The following is a 15,761-nucleotide window of genomic DNA, read 5'->3' on the forward strand; positions in this document are numbered from 1 at the left end:
TTCCAAAAAATGCCTTTTGTTCTTCCTTCTTCTCCAGCACTTCATTCCATTTCCATGTTGTTGCGTTAAACATCCAGCATGGATTTCAATGTGACGTTGAACATCGTGCACAGCTCTGAATTCCAATGTCATGGGTTGAATGGATGTTAACACGGTGATGAGGATGAGTGTTGAGGGATGAAGGGAGTATTTATGAGGATAAACGAGAAACTTAGACATAGGAGGAGGTCGTTGGCCCAACATGCATGCGCTTTATGAACAAGGTGTCACCCACCTTTCAACATATATACCCACCAACTGAATCTGATCACAAGTGTGCAAATTGTCTCAAATAACAAGCTGAACTCGAAAGGTGAAATGTGTGTAATAGTTGCAGCTTTGAACATGCAGATTAATCACTAGGTCTGTGTCACTGGAGGTTTAATAAAGAGTGGTTGGTAAGTGAAAAGTTTTTAAATAATTGTAAAACAGGTCTGGATAAAAGTATGAAAGTTATTGTAGGAAATATTTTAACGTGAAACGATAGCTTTGTGTGAGTTTATATGTCAAGTTGTACCTTAAAGGCATTTTATTCAGGCCCGTTGATCAGTCATGGAAATATCATGTATTTTGAATCGTGGCCATTTTCACTTCTGAATGTTAGCAATTTTTGGGTGCTACCAGTTTCCAGTTCCGATGGGTTGATCTTCACATCCTTTTTCCAATCTTCACATCCTCAAGCTTATGTGTATCTGTTGCCATCAATTATTGTCCACTTTTGTCCGTGTCGACTGTTGTTCGTATTGTGTGCTCATTGCCGTGTATTTTCCGTGCCCGCTTCATCATTTTGATTTCATGTGCTCAGCCTCGACTGCTTAGACCTAACCATGTAACCGCTTACTCACACGTCACCAAAATCAAAACAATCTTTCCGCATTCTTTCTTCCCATCGTCTCTAACAATCCATATTCCCACCTTCACTCTAAATCCTTTCTTATCTGTTTTTGAGTTTGTCTCCAGCTTGTTCTTGCACTCTACACCCCTCCCCTTCTTTGCCTTCATTCTTCTATTGGCACAATATTTGTTACCTTCATTCAAGTGCCCCCTGTTATTGTCTCTCTACCCTGATGTTGGTGTTTCCCTGCTTTCTGCTGTTCTTTCTGTTCTGTTTTTCAGCTCTTCCATGAGCCTCGACTTTTTGCATACAAAAATTATATTTCTACATTTGTAATGATCACCGACGAAGACCACTTGGTGGTCTAAAATTAAGACTAGCTTGCTGGGCAGCTTTGCTATAGTGAGTTGGTGGTGTCTCCATTGTTGATTTATTATGACGCCGTATTAATACTCCAGAGACAGACAGAAGCATCAGCTCTCTCAGTGATCAACGCTTAATGAGCTAAGCGAGAGTGTGAGTTATATCGTTTGATACTTTGATCGAAGATCTGTACTGGCCATCATTAGAAATGAAGCTGTTTCATTGTAACCTGCTCTTCCATTACTGATTGTGCTCATCAGTTGGAGAATTTGAGGAATTTGCTTCAAACAGCAATTTTGCTGCAGTACAGTATTCAGAAATGCAAACACATTGAAACAACGTAGTTTTTCTTTTGATATTTGAATGTAACTTAAACAGGTGGTACACCTAGATGGTGCACAGTTAGCGAACCTCCCGTTGAGCTGTCTAGTCTGGGTTTGATTGCCCAACTATAGAACTGTTGGATTGATGCCTCACAGGAAGGGTCTTATAAAGGCAGTCTGTTAGATATGGTGTCTTAGTTGAAGAGTGAGGGAGTCATCACTGGCACTGAGAACAACTTAGAAAATCCTGCTTAAATCACCTCGAGTCAAATGTCGGGCTTGGACATTCCATTCTTGTAATGATGCCCCCCCCACCCACAAGATTGTGGAGTCTATTAAAACAGAAATAGCAGGGGGCCGATAGTGGTAAATAAATTAAAGTCTTATCAGCAATGTGGATGTTAACGATCACTTTGTATCTTTCAAAAGAGTAGACCTTTGGACAGTACCTTGGCCTGATTCTTCTCAATGAGGGTGATGCATGGGTTTGCCACATTACGTCACTAAGAACCTTTTTGGTCCACCAGCCATGGCCCCAATTATATTCCACACGGTAAGCCAACAACGCGAGGTCAGATTGTCTAATTAGGAGCGGAAACATTTGCGATCAGACGAGATACGAGATCCAATCAAACCAGACACTAAAGGTGGATCCAGATGGGATCATACAAGATCCACATCGATAAGAACAAGGGACTGTGATTGTTACCAACGCCATTGAAGGTGGACGGAGGTGACGTTTTCATCCCCTGTCTGTCTGTTTGTCTCTCTGTGAGCAGGATATCTCAAAAGGTTATGGATGGATTCGGACGAAATTTGCTGAACAGGTTGGGTGTGTGACAAGGACGAATTAATTAAATGTTTTTGAAGATCCGAATCCGGATCCAGATACATACGAGAAAGAACAAGCCGATTCGATTTTGGTTGAGGCCCGGATGCAGGTCTGGCCTGTCAGTGGGATACAAAACGTAAAGTGTTCCATTGCATTTGGATCAGTTTGTTTGTCTGTCCTTCCGCACATAATGTGCTAACGTAGGCCACAAACACCACCTGGTGATTGACAGTATTACACATTATCTTGTTGTTTAGCTTGCCTGTTCGAAGAATAGAGCTATAGCGATACCCCCGTCGTGAGCGTCAGCGTGAGCGTGACCGTAAAAATGTTAAAGTTTTTGGTGCAAGTTATTTTTTCCTTTCTAATGTTTTTATGTACCACTATTTTTTTATACGCCCGATATATATATATATATATATATATATATATATATATATATATATATATATATATATATATATATATATATATATATATATATATATATATATATATATATATATATATATATCGGGGCGTATTATGTGATACCGGTTGTCTATCTGTCTGTCTGTCCGTCCGTCTGTTCCTGTCCACTCTCTAACTCCCAAAGTTTTCAACTTTCACGTTTCATATTTGGTACCTCGGTACAGACTGTGGAGACAGTGTGTTACGACATCGGTTCGTCATCTAAAGTGGTTGCCATGGCAACCAGGATGCTGTTTTCCATCTGCTCCAAACTCTAACTGCCAAAGTTTTCAACTTTCACGTTTCTTATTTGGTACATCGGTACAGACTGTGGAGACGGTGTGTCGTGACATACGTTCGTCATCTAAAGTGGTTGCCATGGCAACCAGGATGCTGTTTCCGTCCGTTCCTGTCCACACTCTCCCAAAGTTTTCAACTTTCACGTTTCATATTTGGTACATAGGTACAGACTGTGGAGACCGTGTGTTGTGACATACGTTCGTCATCTAAAGTGGTTGCCATGGCAACCAGGATGCTGTTTCCGTCCGTTCCTGTCCGTACTCTAACTCCTAAAGTTTTCAACTTTCACGTTTCATATTTGGTACATAGGTACAGACTGTGGAGACGGTGTGTCGTGACATACGTTCGTCATCTAACGTGGTTGCCATGGCAACCAGGATGCTGTTTTCCATGTAGTAGCACAATTCTTTATATGCCTTCTTGTCCGGGCGTATATTGTGCTCACTTGCGCTCTTGTTGCTGATTGCAATATACAAATACATATATTGCTTTAAAATTATTTGGATCAGACTTCACTGCAATGCTTTATAAAAAATATTAATTATAAGACTAGTCTTTTAAAAATGATAAATGTATAAACAGGCGAGCATTGGGTGGCTTTGACACAAACTCTGGTTTATATCCTCGTGGAGGATCTCTAAGCCTCACTCACGTTGTTGTTCTTCATCTTCTTCTTGTGGACTTTTTTGTTTCACAGCCTACAGTTTTCATCGAAACTTCCTGAAACTTAGCATATATATGTAAGAATACCCTGCGCAGACAGTAACCATCTCAGATTTTGAAAATTCCTCCTAGAAAAAAAGTTATGACGTCAAAATATCTCCGCTAATGGAAATCGCCTAAAAAATTATCTCCGAAACTAGGCAAGCTTTTTGTATTCTATTTGCGGGAATCGACCAGCGCATTAATTATCAGAGATGAATTGCCGCACATATGATGAATTACTATGACGTCGTATCAATTTTTATGACGTCATTCCTATTTTTTGTTTCACAACCCAGAGTTTTCATCGGATCTTCGTGAAACTTTCCATGTATATGCAGAAAGCCCACGCACAGGCAGTAACCATCTCCGATTCTGGAAATTCTTCCTAGAAAAAAAGTTGACGTCATAATATCGCCGCTAATGGAAATCGCCTATACCATTATCTCCGAAACTAGGCAAGCTGTTTTGCAGGAATCAAGCCGGGCATTAGCACAGATAATTTATCGCAAACCTGATACATCACAATGACGTCATATTCGTTTTTATGAGGTCATCATTAAGAGGACGAGGGTCTTGGCTCATTTGAGCTTGTTTTTCAACTGACTACCTCAATGAAGTACATACTCGTACAATGTGAGCATGTCTATAAAGTACATACTATTAGAATGTGAGTGTCTATAAAGGATGTACTCTTAAGAATTTTAATGTGTGTATTAAGAAAGTGAGTGCATCTATAAAAACACGTCGACTTCAGGAAAATATGTGTATCTATAAAATACATACGATTGGATCTTGAATCGATACAATAAAACCAAAAAGGTCTGTGTCTGTTATATGAACATAAACGGATGTCATCAATGTACCATCTACACACCACCTAAACCAGCACACAGATACCACACAAAGCAACTGGTGGTGAGGGTCTACAGGATATCTCAAAAAGCTGTCGACAGATTCGGATGAAACTTCATGGACAGGTTGGGTGTGTGACAAGGACGAATTGATTCGATTTCGGTGTAGATCCAGATCCGATAACTTTTGTTAAATGAATCGTCACCATTGAGGGATAGGGCTAAAACCGATATGTAACACGATATCTCAAAAGTTTATCTGGACAGATTCAGACCAATCTTGGTGGATAGGTTGGATGTGTGACAAGGACTCGATTTTGGCGAATTTTCAAATCTGGATTCAGATTCGAGAATTTAAATTTTTGTTTTTAAGTGATTCTTCACCATTGAGAGATGGGGCCAAAAATTATATGTGGCACAATATCTCAAAAAGTTCTGGACAAATGATGACGAAACTTTTTGATTGAGTTGGTTCGGTGATTAGAACAAGCAGAATCGATTTTGGTTCAGGTCCGGATTCAGATGTGACCTATCAGTGGGATACAAAATGTATGCTGTTCAACCTGGAAGAGGTATGTGCTCGACCGTTTTAGTTCCTGTTTTTATTTTGTTTTGTTTTTTTCAGTGTCTCACTTGCTCGATGCAGCATGTGGCTGACTCGAGCACCGTGGCCATGCCCGAATCATTGTTGTTCGTCTCGACGCTCGATGGCAGGATGCATGCTGTGAACAAGCGAACTGGCGACATAAAATGGACTCTTAAAGAAGGTGCTTCATTCCATCATCATATATATTGTTGGGAGTCTTATTCCATTTGTAGGAAGGAGCAATGCCAGCGTTTGTTAGAGCCTAGTTATGGTTCAATATTTTGTGCTATATGCCTGGTCCTTTCCGTTGTTAAGTCTTTCTTACCTAATAATGTCTTTTAATTGCCAAACATGAGGTAAGTTGCCGATTGAAAATTGTAACAAGATTTAGTTCACCATTCCAAAGTTATGCCAGGAAAGTTGTGTATTCTATCCTGGATACTTGGTGTTGCTCGTATGACATCATCATTTATTTTGTTTTCATTTCTGACTTGGAAGATTCATAATCACTGAAAAGTTGTCTCTCCTTTCTCACATTCCTCAGGTACAGCCAGAGAGCGTGGGAGTGGTCATATAATTGAGGAGCTATCTAATAAATGTTTTTTTTTCATGTCCCATGTCCTTTACGAAGTGTCAGTTCAGCCGAAGCAGTTTCTTTGTCGTTGGTTACAATCACCACTCTGACGCACGATACTCAATTGAGGGGTGCAGGAATTTGTAACACGGTTCAGGCAATAACTCACCAACTCTTCTTGAAGGATACCATGGGCTCTTTATTGTCCACCAACTAATGCTTGCAGACTGGACACTCAGTTTGACGTCCATCCGAGGGATGGCACAGGTCAGGTCAGGTATGGGAGCATGTGCCAGAACAGCGCGTCGCTGCATCCACTTTCCGCCGGTACTCCAGGGGCGTCCGTCTGGCCATCCCCCAGGCAGATGCCAGGCCCATCCCCATCTCCTTAAGATGATGGTCAACCTGCTGCAACCACAAGGCACGTGGTCGGCCCACTGGCCTCCTCCACTCATGAGACTCCCTCGCTGAGAGAATCTGGTGAGCAGGATCAGCGTCAGGAAAACGAACCACATGTCCATACAGCCGTAACTGACGCTCACGGACTATGCAGGTAACAAATCTCATCCAAGTCTCTCAGCAACCGCTCGTTGGACACAAAATCCGACCAGCGATAGCCAAGGATTCTCCGAAGAGACCTGGTACCAAAGGAATTAAGTCTCCGTCTCAGATCCTTGGTCAGAGTCCAAGTCTCGCACCCATAGAGCAAGACTTGAAGTACCAAGGACCTGAAGACTCGGACATTCGTCCTCCCGCACAGGTACCGGCAGCGCCACACCCCATGATCCAGTGAATCCATGACTCCCCAGGCCCGACCCAGACGTCTATTGACCTCTGACTCGCAGCCAGCAGAGACATGAATATCACTGCCAAGGTAAGTGAATCTCTCCAGGACCTCAACATCCTCACCACAAACAAACACAGACAGGACAGCAGCATCCAAGATGTCACCGAAAGCCTGGATCTTAGTTTTGACCCAAGAAACCCGTAATCCCAACGGCTCCGACTCCTCATTCAGCACCTCGAGGGCCCCCAAGAGGATGTCTAAAGTCTCCGCAAAGATGACTGCATCATCTGCAAAATCAAGGTCCGAGATCTTGACATTGCCAAACGATGCACCGCAACTTGATCTCTCCGACATCCTCCCTAAAATCCAGTCCATACAAAGTGCTGAAAAGTGTGGGGGCAAGTACACACCCCTGACGAACTCCAGTAACAACTGGAAATAAGTCAGAGATGGTACCACCACACTTCACAGCACTCTCAGTACCAGAGTAGAGTTCAGACATCAGATCGATCAGTTTTGGTGGCACCCCATGAAGACCAAGAATCCTCCAGAGGACATCCCGATTCACTGAATCAAACGCTTTATAGAGATCAACATAGGCTGCAAGCAGTCCCTGCCGAAACTCTCGTCTGCGTTCAGTGAGGGCACGAAGGGCAAGGATACGGTCAATCGTTGACCTCTTTGGTGTAAAGCCTGACTGCTCTGGACGCTGGTTCTCAAGCAGATGGTGGCGAACCCTATCAAGAATTATCCGAGCAAAGACCTTGCCCGGCACTGAGAGCAGCGTCACCCCTCGGTAGTTGTTGCAGTCTTGGCGATCACCCTTCCCTTTCCAGAGAGGGACAACAAGGCCCCTCTTCCAATCAGTTGGGATGATGCCTGTGTTCCAGGCAGAGCACAAAACTGCATGCAACGACACGAGTGCAGCATTTCCACCAGCCTTGAGAAGTTCGGCATGGATGCCACAGATCCCTGGAGCTTTGCCCCGTTTCAACTGGTTCACCGCAGCCCGTGTTTCCACAAGCGAAGGTGGACCACAGTTGATTTGAGGGTCAGCAACAGGGATTGTAACACCCTTGATGTCCAACTCGACAGCTGGGGGATCAGCCTGGTACAACCGCTCAAAGTAACCGGCCCAGCGGGCCTTCACTTCAGACTCCTCTGTCAAGAGCCTACCACTCTCTGCTCGAACTGCAGTGCTCCGAGGGATGGGCTTGGATGAACGTAATGCGCGAATTCCCCTGTAAGCGGGACGAGAATCACCTGTCCACAGGTGATGCTGTACCCCCTCACAGATTCCTCGCACATCGGCCTCCTTGTCCACCCTCAGTGCACGTACAGTTTTACGCCTCAGCTCCCTGAACAGCTCAGCTCTGCCATTCAGCCTGGCCCTGCGACTCTGATCAATGGTATCCAGTGTCCCTTGAGAGACAAAATTCTTCTTTGCCCTGCGGTGAACTCCAAGGCATCCACCGGCAACATCAAGGATGGTGGTCTTGAAGGCGCTCCACAACTCTTCAGGACCCCCCAAAGCACCCAGACCCCCCAAGTGTCCACTCAGCCTGTTCGCAAACTCCTCAGCTACTCTCTCATCCCTGAGCTTGGCAACATCCAGCCTCGGCTGGGATGGTACCATTCTCCAGGATTTAAGGTGCAGCTTTAGAGTTGCTACAACAAGCCTGTGGTCAGTATTGAGGAACTGAACACTCCGGTAGACCCTGCAGTTCTGGATCATCCTCCAACGACCGTCAATGAGGACATGGTCAATCTCCTTTGCCACACCGCCAGCGTTGGAATACCAAGTCCAGCGATGAGCTTGTGGGCGCTGAAACCATGAACCAGCCACCCTAAGTCCATGACTTCTTGCAAAGTCAAGGAACTTAGTGCTATTCTGGTTCATAGTTCCTGACCCATGGGGACCAACACACACCTCATAACCATCCCTATCAGTTCCAGTCGATGCATTGAAATCCCCCAAGACTAGAAGTGTATCTCGTCTGGGGCACTGATCAACCACAGAATCGAGTGTGGCGTAGAATGCATCCTTCACGGTGAGATCACTCGCCTCAGTTGGAGCATAAACAGAGACCAGGGAAATGACACCTTAGGAGTGACGAATCCTTAATCTCATAATACGCTCGTTGACCGGTGTTACCTCAATTATCATTGGGGTCAGCTTATTGGACACAGCTACAGCAACTCCCTGGGTATGGTAACCATCAGAGCGACCAGACCAATAGTAGGTGTAACCACCCACCATTATCTCGCCGCAATCCGGTCTCCGAACCTCAGAGAGAGCTGCAATCCCAATGTCCAAACGCTTGAGCTCAGATGATAACAGAGACATGTGATCATCCTCTCTTAGGGATAGGACATTCCAGGCACCCACCCGAAGGGACCGCCTCAGGTTAACCCAAGGAGACCGCCGTCTGGTGGACGACACCTCAGCACCACTCCGACACACTCTCCCGCAATCTGACCCAGGGATGTTACCCCGTGGTTTCCCTCCTATCATCAAAGATTGGGGGTCCCGAAGGCTTAGCCCCAATCCCGTCATCCGGTGAGCTGCCCTGCGAAGGGAAGCTGCGCAGGAGGTACTCCCACGGAGTGGGTTTCAGATTTTTTTTTGCGTTTTTGCGTTTTGCGGAATGAAGGGTTTTACGGTGGCCGGAGTGAAAATCCTGCCACCAACCTCCTAATAAGAAGTAACCCAACTGCAGGAGGACGTCTGCAGACACAGTTGGGCATTAGATATGGATGGCCGTTGGCTCACAAGGAGCTCCTCCGCCATTTGACAGGTTTTGTTTTTAATCCTGCTGGGTGTCCATATCCAAACACCCTCCTCACCAGAAAACCTGGTGGGGGAGACGGTTTAGTCGCCGACAACCCGACCATGGAACAGGTTAGTACAGGTTTACATGGTACCTGTAGCAGGTCACAGATCGAACCTGACCTGACATGAAATCAATGACGGCACACACATTGATGAATCACCCTGCCTGCGAAACACCAGGGTGACAGTTTATAGCTGGGTCAACATTCGAACCCAGGCTAGACTGCTCAGAGGTAAGTGGACATTATTTCTATGCTCTCCAGCTCGCCCAGCCATTTAATGTGAACATGAAAAATTTGCTGTGACCATAAAGGTGTGCCTGTTTGGTGTTCTCATCTGTGTACTCAGCTCATGATGCTGGGATCCCAGGTTAAAATCACGTATACTTTGTTGTGTAATTAAAGGTACGCTAATGTTGCCTTGTATCACCTACAGGTGATTATGTGTACAAGCTCCCCTTTGAAGCCTGAGAGCTTTCTTATTAATGGAAAAAAAAGGAAAAAAAGATTTCCAAAGTTACCAATAAGTTTGCACTGAAAGGTAATTGTGATGGCAATGCTTCCCTATAACGTAAAATCGAGGAAGTAACGCTCGTACCAAACATTTCACGACGGTACAATGAAAAGTTAGTTTGTGTGAATTTGGAGGGCATTACAATAGAGATTTACCGGATCACTTAAATATGAAAATGAAGCCTAGTGTTGGCTTAAAGGTTTAGGTGGATGGCTTAAGATCTCAGGGTCTTGAGTTTGAGCTCCTGGTGGATGTGGAATTAACACCTGGGTGGGGTTGACTTAGTCTATCATTCTTCTGAAGTCAGCAAAATGAGTACCAGTGTACTGGTACTATAGGGCACTGCATCAGCGGCACAGCCATGCCCCCAGAAAATTATGCAACCAGCAGCAACAGTCTGCACACGATAGCGAGCTATGTATGAAAAATGCTCATGGGATTGATGAAATTTCTACTACTACGAAGGCCCTAATTATTGTCACCTTGTTATGGTGCTTGCTGACAAAAGCTTTTGACCCAAGTCTTTTGCGAACCAACTGGGCAGGCCTGACTTTCGACTGAAGATGTTTGTTGGCAAGAGATGGTAGTTTTTTCAGGGTGCTGGTGATAAATCGCCTGCTCATCGAGAAAGAGACCGTGGAATCTTCAATGCCCATTAACTAATGCTAGCAGATGGTCCACCTGAGTGACGACGCGCTCTGTGACACAACGTCCGGCCTGCGAAGCACCAATCCGATGGTTTCGACTTCAGAGTCTGGTTGTAAATTTAACCCAGACTAGACAATTCAAAGATAAACGGTGCAACCTCTGCACCATGCTATCAGACTCGGAGGTCGATGAAGATGTGACCACAATTGGTTTTCATTACAATGCTTTGTTTTCACCTATTACGACAATACAAATGAACAATCACGTGTGTATTTTATTATCGTTGAAAAGTTTTCAGTGTCTTCCTTTATAATTGCTATGAAATTGTGGTGTACGAGTATAGTACTCAGATGATACTTGCAATACGATAGTGCTCCACCTTTTACGTGAGGACCTAATGAATGGGTCGACCATGATGATGTCATTTGTAAATGTATATTTTGATTGTATTCCCAGCATGAGATAGAAATGCAATTTGTGTTTGCAGATGCTGTGTTGCAAGTTCCCGTGCATTTGTCAGAGTAAGTATTTTATCACTTTTTTTTTTTATATCATTGCCATATTCTTATAAGCGAATGTAACAATATGCCATTTGAATACTACTACTACTACTACAACATTTCAATGGATCTGACATGATACTAGTATCAGGGGTGTAAATGGGAAAGACTGTGAGCTGCTGCAGATTGCTTTTTTATGATTATCACATGTGGGAGAAGGTCATATGAACAGAAATATACACACACACACAATCTGTAGGTCTCTCAATGCCAGATACAATGGCCTTCTTGCCAAGGTCTGGGCCCCTCAAAGCAGGAAGCCGATTCCATGGCTAACTGCTTGTTTCCACTTCTGCCTTCCTATGACCAAGGGGGATTCTTTTGAAACGACGCTGTGCTTCCACTGACCTGCGTGTTGGTGTGAACATGAGTTTCGAAAATTGTTCCAATTCTCGTGCCATACAATGGAAAGACGTTTCGAATTTTAACTGGTTTGTGTAGTTTTTGTACGTAATCCATTGCGGTTTCAGCTTTGCATTCCGACACCATTGGTAAACCACACCCGATGGGACTACGTTGGTAGAGCCCCGCGATGGAGTCACGATCATTCGTTGCCTCTTGTTGTCGATGTCCGAAACAATCGGACTTTTAAAATTAATTTGAAGGGACTGAGTGGTATTGTGGTGGGTTTTTAATCGGAAATACATTTGTTAGTTTTTAATGTAAATGTATTTCTGAAGAACGGCGTTTTGTAAAATTAAACGGTTTTTATCATTCATTTTGTAATTTATTTATTATTTATTTATTTTTGGTCGATTTCTGAATCAACAAGGACAACTCGTTCTTATTGTTCAATTTTAGACATCATTTGAATCTCAAATTACGACAAGAAAATTAGGTCTGGAGTAAATCCTTGGCATTAGTAAGCACACAGATATGATTTATATTCTTGGTGTTGGCTTAATGGTTTGGGTGGTGGGCTTGGGATCCTAGATTCCTGAGATCAAATCCCGCTGGACTGTTGAATTAACACCAGGTGGGGTTGACTCTGCCTGTCATCCTTCCGAGGTCGGCAATATGAGTGCCAGCATGCTGGTATCCTGTGTCGGAGTGGCGACCCGTCCAGGATTGTGCCCAATAGCCAAGGAGACCGCTTAGGAAGCACCAACGCTCTGCGCAGAGTATGGTCCCAATGGATGGAGGGATGATTTATTGCTCGAGGAAAGTTATGAGATGGCTGGTTTGTAATCACGTCACAGTAAAATTTCAATCTTTGAAAATTCCCCATAATGATTATTATTGTAATGGGGGTTGATACAGGAAATGTCGATGATTTATGAAGTAATTTTAAAAAGTAAATTTCTTCTAGTTTTAGGTAGAGTGGGCTGGAAGGATGGCGTCGAGGTATGCACACCCATCTCTGAGTTGTCTAGCTTTGGTTTGAATCTTGGCCCAGCTATAAACTGCTATCCCATTGTTTCACATTCAGGGACAGGCTTAAATGTGTATGCCGTCCCTCGGATGGACATTAAACTGCACATCCCGTCTGCTAAAATTAGTTACTGGACGTTAAAGATCCCATGGTGTCTTTCACAAGCATAGGTGACCTATTTCTGGCACCATGTCCAAAATACTTAATTCCTGCCCACTCAGTCGAGTATCCTGCATCATAGTGGTGACATGTCGAGGATTGTAACTCGAGCCAAGATACTGCTTCAGCATCACTGGCGCTCTAATAGACATGACACATGATGATGATGATTTAAACAGAGATGCCTATTTGAGGCAGGTACGGATTAAGCGGTGTCTTAAGCCATCGATTACTAGTGAACTTTTAGATGTGATGTGATGTGAACTTTTAAAAAGAAATACGTTTTCAGGGGTTTTAAAGAAAATGAGAACACAGTACACATGAATATGGTGAGTATTGTAAGCTCCAGGTAAATGGAAATTTAGAGAAAAGGTAAAGAGTTGGAAAGAAAACAACAGTATTTTAAATTTTAAGAGGGAGGAAACATTGAAACGAACAAGTAAGATGGTTGGGTTTGGGAAGGTTAATGGGGGTAATATAAATAATGGGTCAGAATTGGGGATGCCAAGATGGTGGTGCGCAGTTTTCTTCAACAGAACAGAGAGACAGAACAGCCTCTGGAAGGTGGTTACGTACATGGGATAAGCAAGGAATAAAGGGGCTAAGTTGTATAATCAGCCTGGATTTTGGAAGTTTAACCAGGAGGGGCGTTACAGGAAGAACGCGTGAATCCTGTAGTAGATATGGAGGGCCGGAGGACTGAGAGAACGGAGGGAGCAATGTTGGAGAAGAGGCCGTTAAAAAGAAACGTATCCTGAAATGTTATTTTTGGAAAAGATTTTTTTTTTTTAAAGTGGAGTATTAAATTTGAAGGTTAATGACAGATACGTTTTTAATATTACGAATGTCAATTCCAATTAGGAATCAGACTTGCCCCAACTTCATGATAATCGTACACACAATGAGCCTTTTCAATGAACTGTAACTACTGTAAAGGTGTGGAATTACAAAGTTCCTCATTCCAACCTGTATCGGTCATTTCCGTCAAAAAAGTTGTTACTTCATCGAAAATGTCGGAATTCTTGCTAAAACGCGAATTATTTAATTAATGCTGGCTGTGTTCTACAAGATTTTCAGAATGCATACAAGTCTGTACATAAGAAGAATAGTTTTCATTGCGTTAATGTAGCCTGGTGTTGGCTTAGTGGTTAGGGTAGCGGCTTGGGATCCTAGGGTCCTGAGTTCAAGCCCCGTTGGGCCGCTGAATCAATACACACCAGGTTGACTCAGCCTGTCATCCTTCCGAGGTCGGCAAAATGAGTACGGGGACACTGCATCAGCGGCAAAATCCGCATCCCAACCATTGATGCAACCAGCAGCCACAAGCTGCACTCAATAGAGAGATTGCGTTAATGATGATCGACCTACTTCTGTTATGAGCTCCTGTTCGAAGCAAGACCGGTTACTTCCCAGAGAAAGACCGGTTACTCGGGTATTTGATGTCAAACAATTCATTAGTTTTAATTTCTCAACAGATACCTGTCATGTCAAACAGAATATGGATTATGGTTTTATGAGATCTCAAAAAAATATTTTGACTCCACACATCACGCTGTATTATGTGAAAAGTTATCAGTCTGTCGGTTGAAGGATTTTTGTCTTTGAAATGGTTTTATTCTTATTTGTCACACACAGACATCAGAGAGTTCAGATCAATGGTATTTTTCATATGAAGGAAGTAATTTAAAAGGAATTGCTCAGGGATCAATTTTAGGCCCTCCTTTGCTTTGCTTTTTAGTCTCGCCCAAAAGGTGCGTGCGTGCGTCCACGTCCTTATATTTTCACTTTAAAAATGGTTTTCTTCGCAACTGCTTGTCTGATCAATGCGAAACTTTAAACATAGAAGGGACTCCCCATGGAGTTCAATGCTAACTTTGACATCATAGGTCACATGGTATGGCAACCATATTGGATTAAAGGAAAAAAAATTGGACATTTTCTCCGAAACCGCTCAACGACAAAAATTTAAACTTGGCATATGTCATTAACTCCCCATGGGGTATATTGGTTGATAACGATGATGTCATCGGTGAAGTGGTATTCCAACCATAATTGGTTGAATTGAAATCCTTATCCAAAAATCTGAAACTTCTTATATTGATCTATGACCCGATGTGAGTGAAAAATTTTAATTTATGATGTTCATAACCCGTGACATAATACGGGTTTATGGACCATAATAGTATCCTGTTCAGTTAACGATGGCATTTTTGTTCAGAATGAATGTGTGAAGCGAGACTATGTACTCGACGAGTGCCGTTCTAATTATAACTGCTATTGAAAACATGACCTTGGAGGACTGTTCCATCGAGCTACGTTGAGGATAAACTCTCAGTGTGTGTAAAATACTCCAAATCTCAGCGTCTCAAGCAGCCTCTGACAGTCTTGCCTCGTATCGGCCTTCTTTTGGTTGGGTTGTTCTCACTAACAGGTGTCGAGGTGAAGGGCAAATCGCTGGCGCCTTCAAAACCAGTTGTGTTGGGCAGATGGGGCTCGTTAACCATGTTAGGCTGCTCATGTAGGAGGAGGAAGCTCTGAATCCAAATCTCTCGCTGCCCTGCAGTTCAGATTTTGAAACAAAAAGCCTGTTAACCAAAGGTTTTTAACCCAAAGGGTTTAATGGGTAAAAACACAGCAATCCTTTTTCAAGGAGGTTGTCGGTGTATTCGTTAACCATTGGACAAGGTCAACGACACCATTATAGCTTTCCGATCAGGTTATATGAAGCCATGGGAACAACATGGCTATGTAGATAGCTGGCACATATTGCCAGTTATGGCTGCATGGCCTTCATGCTATGCCGAGGATTCTGTTTGTTGAGAACAATAGCTTGGATCACTCGTTCAGTCTGGACACTGCCCAGAAGAATGCAATGGCAAACCACTTCTGTACGTACCAAGAAAACAATCGTGATCTGAAATCTAACCAATAAAGCTGTGGTGCCAGATGATGAGACCCCCCCCTGGACACACATCCAGGTTTGAAAGTACCCAAATGGCTACTGGGGAAGAGCAACGTATTTTGATGAATA

The 15,761-nt window shown here is 43.5% G+C and overlaps 2 protein-coding genes across 5 annotated transcripts in view; one reads left to right on the forward strand and one right to left on the reverse strand.

Annotated features, from left to right (window-relative positions):
• The window catches only part of LOC147011766 (uncharacterized), a 369,804-nt gene that overhangs the window by 47,439 nt on the left and 306,604 nt on the right, over nucleotides 1-15,761 (reverse strand). The window lies entirely within an intron of this gene.
• The window catches only part of ERN1 (endoplasmic reticulum to nucleus signaling 1), a 67,296-nt gene that overhangs the window by 14,830 nt on the left and 36,705 nt on the right, over nucleotides 1-15,761 (forward strand). For 3 of the 4 annotated variants that reach the window (XR_015052046.1, XM_085858421.1, XM_085858422.1), the window contains exons 2-3: nucleotides 5,324-5,465; nucleotides 11,127-11,160. Coding sequence is in view for 2 of the 4 variants with exons in the window: in XM_085858421.1 (XP_085714547.1) it covers nucleotides 5,324-5,465; nucleotides 11,127-11,160 (176 nt within the window). In the remaining 2 variants the exon portion in view is untranslated. The remainder of the gene's footprint in view (nucleotides 1-5,323; nucleotides 5,466-11,126; nucleotides 11,161-15,761) is intronic. The other variant, XM_085858423.1, reaches the window with a different exon arrangement.

Source organism: Eptatretus burgeri, chromosome 15 (genome assembly GCF_056783735.1).
Source record: "Eptatretus burgeri isolate ZD-2024b chromosome 15, Ebu_testis_v1, whole genome shotgun sequence".
NCBI lineage: Eukaryota > Metazoa > Chordata > Myxini > Myxiniformes > Myxinidae > Eptatretus > Eptatretus burgeri.